The sequence below is a fragment of the Colletes gigas genome, unplaced genomic scaffold (assembly GCF_013123115.1).
Source record: "Colletes gigas isolate AHSC1104 unplaced genomic scaffold, ASM1312311v1 Colletes_gigas_Sc00008, whole genome shotgun sequence".
In the NCBI taxonomy this organism is placed as follows: Eukaryota; Metazoa; Arthropoda; class Insecta; order Hymenoptera; family Colletidae; genus Colletes; species Colletes gigas.
In genome coordinates this window covers 4,524,022-4,534,876 of record NW_025106637.1, presented here as the reverse complement: position 1 = coordinate 4,534,876, position 10,855 = coordinate 4,524,022, and the positions used below count along the sequence as shown (strand labels likewise).

The 10,855-nt window shown below is 38.2% G+C and overlaps 2 protein-coding genes across 2 annotated transcripts; both read right to left on the bottom strand.

Annotated features, from left to right (window-relative positions):
* Positions 1 to 416: 416 nt before the first annotated feature.
* Positions 417 to 2,120, bottom strand: LOC122396985. Its single transcript, XM_043395785.1, has one exon. The coding sequence runs from the start codon at positions 2,118 to 2,120 to the stop codon at positions 417 to 419; it is 1,704 nt and encodes a 567-aa protein (XP_043251720.1).
* A 1,479-nt stretch (positions 2,121 to 3,599) lies between these two features.
* Positions 3,600 to 9,452, bottom strand: LOC122396778 (multiple inositol polyphosphate phosphatase 1-like). The gene is made up of 10 exons (XM_043395440.1): positions 9,347 to 9,452; positions 8,873 to 8,950; positions 6,777 to 6,959; positions 6,561 to 6,692; positions 5,917 to 6,110; positions 5,734 to 5,844; positions 5,359 to 5,503; positions 5,080 to 5,290; positions 4,725 to 4,934; positions 3,600 to 4,330 (listed from the first exon to the last, which is right to left on the bottom strand). The coding sequence occupies exons 3-10, from the start codon at positions 6,949 to 6,951 to the stop codon at positions 4,093 to 4,095; spliced, it is 1,416 nt and encodes a 471-aa protein (XP_043251375.1). The 5' UTR covers positions 6,952 to 6,959; positions 8,873 to 8,950; positions 9,347 to 9,452; the 3' UTR covers positions 3,600 to 4,092.
* Between the last annotated feature and the right edge of the window lie 1,403 nt (positions 9,453 to 10,855).

Sequence of the window (10,855 nt, the reverse complement as noted above, 5' to 3'; positions counted from 1 at the left end):
TATAAATAAACACCCACAGTCGTAAAATACGAAAAAGAAACTGCACCCGTACGTGTATTCTACTGGCTACTGTGTCAAATTATCTCGAATCGATGAAATAATTTTGCGATTACGTAATACCTTGTATTAAGTTAAAAACGTAAATTTCAATAAACACGAATTTTTAACTATATGCCACGCCCTAATATAAAATTCTAAAATAGTTTTTGTACACTGCTTGCTTTAAAATCACCGATAAAATAAATGGGCATGTGATTTCACATGTGAGCCAATAATTAAATTTCGAAAAGCTAAAAGTTTCTAACTACGATATCAGAGAAATACCAAGATACTATATTTCCAAGCCACGCATATATTTTAAACGAAACGAGTCACAAATTCGTTGCTTCGCGAATCTAATAAACTAAGAATAAAAGTCATTCCGGCATTTGCTTCTTATTTTTCAAACGAAACATCATAATTTCGCCAACAAGCGCTAATGTCGAGGTTACAAACCCGCACGTTAGAATATAAACAAGACTCAACACGAGACTGTGGTGATTAGTACCAACGTTCATCTGTTTCTTCGTCCGTTTCATCTTACCGATATCATTATTGATCCACATCTTTCGAATACCTGATGCCTCCACGCGTATTACAATTTCCGTGACGACACCTCTGTACGGTGAGTGTTGATTAAAATAATATATATTCGGTGGGTTCGCGTAACAAAGGTGCTTGCAGATCTTTACAGTCGGTGGACTCTTGTACCTATCAAGATGAATCAGTGCATTTATCTCCGTCACCTCCAAGAAGCAACTAACATTCTTGTGGTCTATCATGGTGTTCATACACCCGATCAGCGAATCCGTGGTTATCGCCTTTTTCTTCAATCTGACGAAGGCCTGGTCGTCGTTATAGAATGTTGCGTTAAAAAGCTGACTCCTGACGACGGGAACTAAGCCGGATTTGTCGAACTCCTCGAAATTCTTGTACTCGACCTCGTTCATGACGTACATGTACGCGGTGGTCAAATCCGCGTACAAATTCGACGTGTAGATGTAGGAAACCAATATGCTGACGATGAACATGATTTTTTCGGCGTGCGCCATAGGCTTCATTGGTACGGAAATGAAGATTATCAGTCCAAAGATCTTGAGCGGCTGCCACTGGTTCAAATCGAATTTCATAAGAATCGATGTCACCCAGATTATAAAAACGATCACGTAGTTTAGAATTATCCCAACGAAGGCTCGCGCCATGTAGGTTTTGTGGTTGTACGTAACGAACATGGTCGGGCACCATTTTTCGAATTTTACAGGCAAAGTGTAAGCAAGGTCTGACGTGTAGTTGGTTACGATCAAAGGAAGTGACGTTATCACAAATTCAGCAGCTCCTTCTTTCACAGGCGCCAGTACTTCCGTAGAGGGAACCATAACGACGGTGAAGTTCAAGGTACGAGAAAGTATGTTTAAAAATTTCACATCCGTGCCACGATAATACAAAGGATACCCATCTTTACTCCTCCTCACATACGCGTGGCCTAATCGGAGGGTAATGTGGACGCGTATTGGATAACCATGGAGATTTGTCATTTCGTTGGAGAACCATCGCGTACTCGACGAATACGAGTGTCGGTCGTAGACATTTATAAATGGATTGTACTGATGAATCCTCATTGCAGTCACGTCCCCGTTAGATTCCGATAGTTCTAAAATCATCGCGTGGAGGATCTTCATCCTCCACATTTCCTTCAGAAGCGACTCGAAATCGTTGTTTTCTTCCTCCAGAACGGTTATCAGCAAAACTTTTGGACGATTATCATCGTATATGATGACGCGCACTATGTCGTTTTCTCCCCGAACGTCTGGTGTAGTTTTTGAAACGTAGACGTATATAATTAATGTTGAGCAATGCGCTCGAAACGACGGCAATTCCGTCGGAATTGTCTCGTTCAAGGAAATGCAACTCGTAGGCAAAGTTCGTGACACAGATTTGTAGATCTCGTCGATGATGTCGCGTTTCCCACCGACGAGATCCTGGATAACAAATTGCACATCCAAAGGTTTTGTCGCCCGAAGAACATCCTCGAGTATACGACTGGTGGGTGTCAAGTATTTCGAATGACTCATTTCCTGCATCGTCAAAAGGAGCGTTGATAGTATTAAAGTAGTCTTCATGAGATAATTCCTTTATTTAACCGATGACATAAAAATTCTAAAACATTCGGAATTAATTTTCATAGTCGTGTGTGTGCGCGCTCGATTACGTTCTACTTAAAGTTTAGAGTTCAACGTTGCAATACTTACATCTGTAGCCGATACAGAATCGTAAATTTCGTATTTTTTTTGTTCTTTTTAACCTGTACTGTAAATTTGAATAGCAGTAGCGCCTTAACTGCAAGTAGAAAGTCGACGATTGACTGAATGCAATAAACGTTCTTGCTCGCGTTACTTTTTCACGCAACAATTTCATATGTGCCAACTGTGGCATTACCGTCATGCAAGATATGCATGTTTAATTCATACGATAGAATTTACGTACCTCTTCAAATGTTTCATCTGATTACAGAGTAATTGATACGTACGCGCGTTAATGTTTTGTATAAAAAAAGACACTTCGTACATCATTGTATACAGGGTGTTCGACCACTCCTGGGAAAAAATATTAATGAGAAATTCTAGAGGCCAAAATAAGACGAAAATCAAGATTAATACTCTTAAAGTAAGAGTAGACCTTGCATCCAATTTTTTTTCTCGAAAGTGTGTAGGATTTTGAGGATATATTTTTATATATTTTTGAAAATACTGAATAAATAATAAATACTCATTGCTGGTATATTATTTATTATACCAGTATTGTATTCACTTACTCATTCCTTTGGATCAAATGAGCATAAAAAAGATGCCTTTATTCTATAATAACAGAATCAATTAGGTGAAATGTATGTTAGATATCGAGAGATGCATCGCTAGTATTACTAAACATAATTTTCTAATCTACTCTATCGTTGCTTTTTATCATCGATATTCCTTCATTTAATTTCTTTTATCTGATTACTTTTGAATTATTTTTACTATTCTCTACGCCGTACTAACATCATTATAAATGAAAGACTAAAGCATTCACGCTGCTTTTTAATTAAGCAAACGTTTAAACAGCATCGATGAATTCATTTGTTAATGAACTTCACCTGCAAACGACACGCAGGCGGAGTAACCAATTGATTCTAATTGGCAGTGTCTTCAATTTATCAGTAATTTGCACGCCCAATGCAAATTTTATTGACCATAGCCTAGAATTTTGCAGATGATCCTTGAAGATTCATTATTCCTACAATTATGATAATTTTATTAACGCTATTACCCGTAATTGTGTAAACTGGATGTAAGGTCACGTGTTTGAAAAAAAAAAAAATAAAAGATCTTTTCGAAATTAATACACAGCGTAGCACGGTCATCTGCAATCATCTATAAATAACTATTATTTAGTTTTGTTCGTTCAAAGGATTTACGTTTTGGTTAATTCGTTAAATTTTAATTACTCTTACTGTTGTTAATAAAATATATTCTATTTATCACAATGAGGTATTTTTTAGCACGCATACAGCGAGGCCCGCGTTTATTTAAGTAATCGTTTGTTTCTTATAATATTTTATTCAAGAATGAAACATCACGTTACATATAAACGAACAAAATATACGACGTTACAAAAGGAGAGAAGCTTAATATTCGGAACTTTACATTAAATCGTATCGTAAACGGTGAAAGCTTTTAAATTTCATGTAAGATAGTGTGATAGCAAAAGTTGTGTTCTGCGTGTAGTTGTGCAACCACTATGAGTCGGACGGACGTTATTAAAAAGAAGGATGGCATAAATAATATACAACTTATCCGCGTACGTATCCGTGGAATATAAACAAATGAGGATGACGATAGACAACGATAAATGTTTATAAATTACGTATACAGCAGTAAAATAGGAAAGTAAAGACATTAAATATACATCTTTGGCGATTTGAAAGCACAGCGGAATATTCGCGAAGCGCAATTTTTAATGTCAGGAAATATTCTACCCGATGATATTTAACATTGATATGTGTGTGCTTTTTTTTTATTTCCTGATGAATACTAGAGAAAAGCATAAAACGAAAATGAGAATGATATTTGGAACGATGGCTGACACGTTATTCTCGTTCCAGCAAACATTGAGATTGCATTGATTAATAACTGGACTGAACTTTTGTTTGAAATATTCCCAGTCGCAAAGCCCTACGTCGCATCCATCGAGCAGGACCAGCTTCTCGGCCAAGTAAAACATGACCTTGTTTGGTTGACTATTGCCATCGCATCTGTGAACAAAAATAGATGCGGCTGATGATTATGGCCAACCGTTGTCCATTTTCCTCGGACGTTCGTGATTTTAAACCATTCCATTTCGGGCTACCGTGTTATTGAGAGCATTAGTCAACGTCAGTTAACGCGATATCAAGCTCGCGATGGAACTTTGAAAAACACGCGATAAATTTACGCTTGGATCGTATTTTTTGGGCGAAGGGAACCCCATTAAAACGTCGAGGAATCGTGAAGTTAATGTCTTATTCGAGACAGCATTTCCAGCATACGAACGAAATTTAACAACTTTACTTGTATCAGCAATCAATAAATGAAAAGTGAAACCAGTGAAGAATGTTTAAATGAACTTTAACTATTTCCAAATCCAATTCTTGGCTGAACTGAACTTACTTGTAGAACACCGCGACAAAATTCGCTGCGAATGGTGAAATGAAAGAAGTCCGCCATTGACGTTTCGCCATGTCGTCGTAATTGAAAGGAGTCAGTTGCATATGATCTTTATTTATGTTCAACGTAGTCAGGAGATTCTGCAGACTTATAATATCGCTGAAGTAAAATATGCCCTCCGGCTCGACGGAATCTGTGTTCTTTTCCATTTTCCTGAAAGGACATTACATGCAATCACCGGCATAGAAATAACGTAAATTGAGAAAATTTAGTAGCATTACGTAGCAATGAGGGGGTCGTTACACGATTAGCGAAAGTGGAAGGAAATTTCGCTCAAGAGACAAAAAACAATAGTTACCAAAAGTGATTCATCATGTCTTGCAACAGCGTACATCCTAGCTGCGCATTGATTGCGCGTCCATATCCGGCTTTGTAATAGTAGTAAAGATCCTCGCGATACTCCAGCACGCGGAGCTCCTCTTTGCTGAAAACAGCACACCAGGGAGAAAGTTTCGACACTGCCCAAGCCTTTTCGTAACGACAAATGTCGTACATCGTTAGGATTGAACCTAAAAGGGTGATATACTTCGTGATGCTCGTAAAAATTTTGTACATCCGAGGCGTGAACGCGACTCACGTTTCGAGATATTGTATAGATAACCGAGGCGACGACTGACGTTCTGTATAAGGTTCTGGAATTGCGGCTGTTCCTCAAATTTGCTCACGACTTCGGTGGAAATGTTATTGTACTCGTTGCCCCACGTGTTGCATGTTTTATATGCCTGGAAGAACAGTGTTAGAAATCGCATTTCACTTTAACCGCGACGAAATCATTTCGAAAATTCAGATGCTGCGAGTCTGGACATTGGAGCGAAAATCTTGGGGAAAATTGAAATTTAGAATTTAAAGGTATATCAACAGATTTTGTGTTGGTAATAATTACGTAAGAGGAACACGTTTTCGTAAGAACTCTTTTACCTAACTCGTCGTTATCGCGATCTTAATTACTTACAGAAAGCAAAGTGTCGTTCGCGGAAAGTTCTTCCGCGTTTACTGCATTTCTGTCCCCGAACAGTCCGTCCATGAACGATCCCATGCTGTCGCGGCCATCGATGGTTTTAAACTGAACACAATTTATTTATAACGTGAGAATCGTCGCTACTTGACGATTTTTATTTTTAACGATTGCGAGTACCACATAATTTTCTGGCGTTATGTTCTCGCTGCTCTGTTGCAGAAGCTGAGGGAAATGGCTGTGCAATCGTCTCGCGAGCAATTTCATATCTTCGACGCCTTGCGGTGTCAAAACTTCCGCCCTTTCCATTACAAGGTAAGCGTCCGTCTTCCATCTTTTCAAGTTTTCCAAGTCCCTGTCGCATATGTGACCGTCTGCGGGACAAAAGAAGTACGGGAAGGATGCACGGATCGATCGCGAAACGTCGCTGCTCGCGCGTTACAAAAATACATTTGGACAGAACGATCGCGTAACGAGAAAAGTTTAATATCGACGATAAGCGTGTTCTAATTTAGAGAGACAGACCTTATACGACAAATCCATAAATCTAAGGTACAGTGCTAGGAATGTGTCTATTGATCAATACGTAAAACGACGCGTAGCAAAGATCGATACGAAAAAGTGTCAATGACCTGAATTAGCGGCGGACTGGTTTACTTGCTTCCACTGCAAAGGAAGTAGTTTTTACTCTTAAGTTTCATTACCGTGCAATAAACCTACTTTAAGAATTTTTAAGGAGCTGTCCAGTTAGCTTGCAAGACGAATAAATTTCTATTTATTTCTATTTAAATCGTTGTTAAAATTGCGTAGAGAAATCTACTCACTTTTCCGTGTTTCGTGATTGTTAATTATCTGGCTCTGTATTTCCGTTAATGTGAGCATATCAGCGATTTCCATTTCCGATGGGCAACGTGTGCCGTGAGTGGCGAGCATCCAAATTTGCTCTGCTTGACAGTCTACGAAACAATCGACAGATTATCGGAACACGTTCGATCCTGTGTGTTCGAAGAATTTCAATTTATTATTTATGGATCACTTACTTGGTACATCTTGAAACCGAGTTTTACCGGCGTGAACGAAATGGTAGGCAGTTTTGGTGGCCACGTACAAGTACGGGTCGTTTTCGTCCGCGAAACAATAGTCAATATCGCGCGTGTATACAAGATTTATTAAAAAAATCACCAACAACACGGAAACGTTCATTTTAGAAGCCATTATCGGACCTGAAAATACGAAAATCGATTATAATTTTCGAAACAAATATTTCGAATTTTTTTTACCAAAGTTATCGAGGATTTATTTTACGCTAGTTATTAAAATATAAAGCCCTGTACGTGTATGCATTTTATGAACACATAGAACGCTTCGTATAGTCGAAGTACAACGAGCAAATAAACCTACATTTTCCTCTGCTGATGTCACATGTTACTACGAACGTTGTAAATTGTAACCAACTAAACGTGAAATTGTTCTTATATAACCAGAAGGATATTTATTAGTTTCTTATTTTTCATGGCTATAATGAAAAAACAAAGAGCAAATTATCCTTGGCGTCCTTAAGACTTATATAATCAATAACTCAACACACGCACTAACTTAATGAATCAACATCGTTTCTAACAGACCCGTGAATATTTATTTAAAATTATTTATCTAATTTCGTATCGTTTCGATGCTTCGAAATATCATTCGCTTCGTCGACAAAATTGTCGTTCGACAGATTTCCTCGGTCTGTAGCTCGAAAAGAGCTGCTTTGGGAATTGCGTGCAACAGATACTAATAGTTCATCAAGGTTAAGGATAGATGCGAAATATGAATGTGAAAGTTAAGATGTGTTCACGCATTACGCGCACGAGCGGCCATATTGCATAATTCCCGGGCAAGAAACAAGTTTTGCTGAAGCGTTAGACGTCGTGATGCGATTACTTTTGCAACCGATTCTCAACCGTAACGTTTGTCTTCCTGTTATCAGGACACCTGGTTCAAATTTGCACCTCGAACTGTTAATTCGCGTCGACTGTTTCGCAAAGATTATTTTGAGTTCGTACACTTCCAACGCCGCTGAATTTACGAACTAAAGAGTTAACGTTCTATTAACAGGTTCTAAAAATTCCAGGATTTTAATTTTCCAAAGTACGCTAACGAATCAGAAAGTTACCGATCGTTACGTGCAAATGATTTTGGTAATTTTTTATGCACGATGAAGCTGCTCGAATAAAATTTTCGAGGAATCATTAAGAACCCATGAAGGCGGGATCCGGTTAAAAGAACAATTTAAGAGTAAGTATCGTTGAGGATAATGTAATAGGCAGTGACTCGATTAGCAAAGCCTTCTTTCAGTCTAATAAGTCTACTTGGCCTACTTATTGTTAATGTCTCGTGTCCGCAAGTATCAAGTGCCGTGTACGGCCAGTACTGATTTCATTTTACTACAAAACTATAATAATTCTGCGTCGCGTATCTTCAACCTTGCTGCCACGAACGAAACCATTTCTCCTTAATTTGAATTTCAAGTCGAGAGTGAACATTTTTAAACGTAAATAATTCGACGTTCGATCGAACGAAGCCTCGAATGTTTTCCTCGTTGATTCGTTATCAGTGTAATTCCCTGTTTATTTTTGTTCGATTACAGCAACCAGTCATCGCCGGTCGCGACGAAGAACAGGACAGTTTACCACCGCGTAATAAATAACGGTGGACAGTAACCTGTGCTTGATAATTGGGAACAAAAGTAGGACGTCGACGTCACGCTTGGCGATCCTTGTTGCTACCATTCAACGATTTAATTATTCACGGGTGGGTTTATTTATTCAAATGAAATTCCTCCTAGATGCGTAAGCGGCGCTTAGTGGAATGCCGAATGAGATAAATTTTGTTGCCCGTAATGACACCACTGCATTGCACTGGCTGACTCCCATGACCTACCTTAAATATTTTTCAACACTGTACTCGTGCACAATTTTAAGGAAATATTGTGGTTCACGTTACACTCGTTACACGGAGTTTATATTGTTTATTAAATATACGCATAATAAACTAAACGAACTTCATATCAATGACAAATAATCAGCATACGAAAATGGAAATCGATGGTTACAAAGAAAAGTATAAAACTGTATATTAATTGAGAATTTACCGTAAAGATGAAACTTGATGTTTGACTTCACGCCCTGTTTAGGCGCATTAAATCGAGCACGAGAACCTAGATAAAAGGCTGAAAAGAGAGAGTACGATTCACACTAGCAACTTTTCACTTTTACTCGATCGGTAAAGTACGTTGACCTCTTATTATGTTAAACACGAATTAAATCAGTTTGAACGATGCTCGACACACGAATCGCGATCGATCTACCGAGCGAACGATCGTTTTTTTAACATTTACATTGTCCTTCGAACGAAGATTGCTGCTCGATGCCGTTCGAAACGATCGGTTCGACGAGTACCGTTCGATTATTCGCAGGAATATCGTGTCTGCGCTCCTTTTTTTCTCGAGAGAAACGTACGATCGAACGGATTTTAGAGAAGTTCGCGATTCGAGGGACAACCGATCGCGAGCGACGAGCCTCGTTGATTCTGGTTTAATTCGTGCAATTATGCCGCGGAAACTTACACCGTATCACCGCTTAAAATATAAGCGAACCGTGAAAAGAGCGTCAAATGCAACGTACACCAGTCGGTATGCCGATCGCGACCACCTTTCGAGGCGGTAGCTCGTGTGGCACTGCCGTAAGGTCGTCGAGCTTCGTTGCTTCTACCGTATATTGTGTGTAAAAGTCGTACAGTTCCAGCCATAGAGTCCCCTTGAATAGTGTATTACGGATTGCAGCATTTGATCCTTTCCCGGTACAGCATAGTATTTCGTGAGCAACATAAAATCATAAAGGTTCGTTACTTCGGGCACGCACGATCGATATAAAGGGCGTACGAAACGCGAAACAGAACCCCTAAGTCACATTAATATGGCTCGTTAAAAACCCTCTGTTCTTGCATTACCACCCGGAAAATAGAAATTTTTAAACGCGAATAAAAAAATTCTTTATATTTCGAGGCTTAACTTTGGGAAACAAGATTTAAAAACTGGTTACTCCTTGAAGTTTGAAAATTAATTCTCGATAAAAGAGACTTGAATTTGCCTAAAATAAAATTCAATAGAATAAGAATTATTTACAGGAAGCGATGTATATTTTTGTTTCGGTTTTTGGGGGGAGATATAAAAATTTGAAATAAAGAGATCCAGGACTATTTAATTTTGACAATTAGCCTCTTTTTTTTTTATTTAATGACCTGTAAATGTCCTGTAGTATTTGGAACAGGTTATCACGAGGTGTTCAATTGTCATTCTCTCGGAGCACTTATCAGATATAGGTGCAGTGTTTCGTGACAATAAGCAAGAGTGAGTCATTCTAGAATGTCCTATCCTTATGCGTGTAATTATCACTTGTTCCCTTCTAGGTGTCATTAATTTCCTTTCTTCGGTAGAGTGATCAAAATAGCCCACAGTAAATCTTTTAATATGAGAAGGAGCTTTACATATCATTCATTCTTGTTCTGCTATACAATTATCATTTATTAATATCTTTAAAGTACGAACAGCAAAATGTCCTGTTAGATCCGTCAATTCGTCACCGTGATTTTTGTTCTATGACGTAAGTAACTACGATAGTGCTATCCTTGGTTGCAGACGAATTATTATGCTGTACTTGTTGTGGAATTCTTCCACGAACTTCTTATAATTTTAAACATGATCTCTACACACGCTATAAAATACTGAATACTGTTATTTATTTAATTCGATAAACAGTAATTATTATGAATATAATAATAAATATTGAATGAAATTTTTAGTGATATCATTGTGATATAATTATTATAAGTATCACTGTACTCGTTGACACGTATTTTAACGTAATATTATATTATGCAATCGTAATGATGTCCGCGTTTGCCACGTAATAAAATCCTGAGTGTTAAATTATTACGTACTGCATTATTTGAGTATACATCTACAATCGTGGTCACCAAATCGTCACGGTAGTTTAGATGGCATTGACATAAGGTCGTTAAGCTTCGTTGCATCGCACCTGTATATTCTATGCAATTGCTACTCTGCGAAACCATA

Excerpts from the sequence above, each read along its gene's own strand:
- LOC122396985 (XM_043395785.1), bottom strand. The coding sequence starts at position 2,120 with ATGCAGGAAATGAGTCATTCGAAATACTTGACACCCACCAGTCGTATA.
- LOC122396778 (XM_043395440.1), bottom strand. The coding sequence starts at position 6,951 with ATGGCTTCTAAAATGAACGTTTCCGTGTTGTTGGTGATTTTTTTAATA. Across the intron at positions 5,291-5,358 it reads TCTATACAATATCTCGAAAC|GTTCAATCCTAACGATGTAC; the intron begins GTGAGTCGCGTT and ends TCACCCTTTTAG. Across the intron at positions 4,331-4,724 it reads TTTGTCGCGGTGTTCTACAA|ATGCGATGGCAATAGTCAAC; the intron begins GTAAGTTCAGTT and ends TTTTGTTCACAG.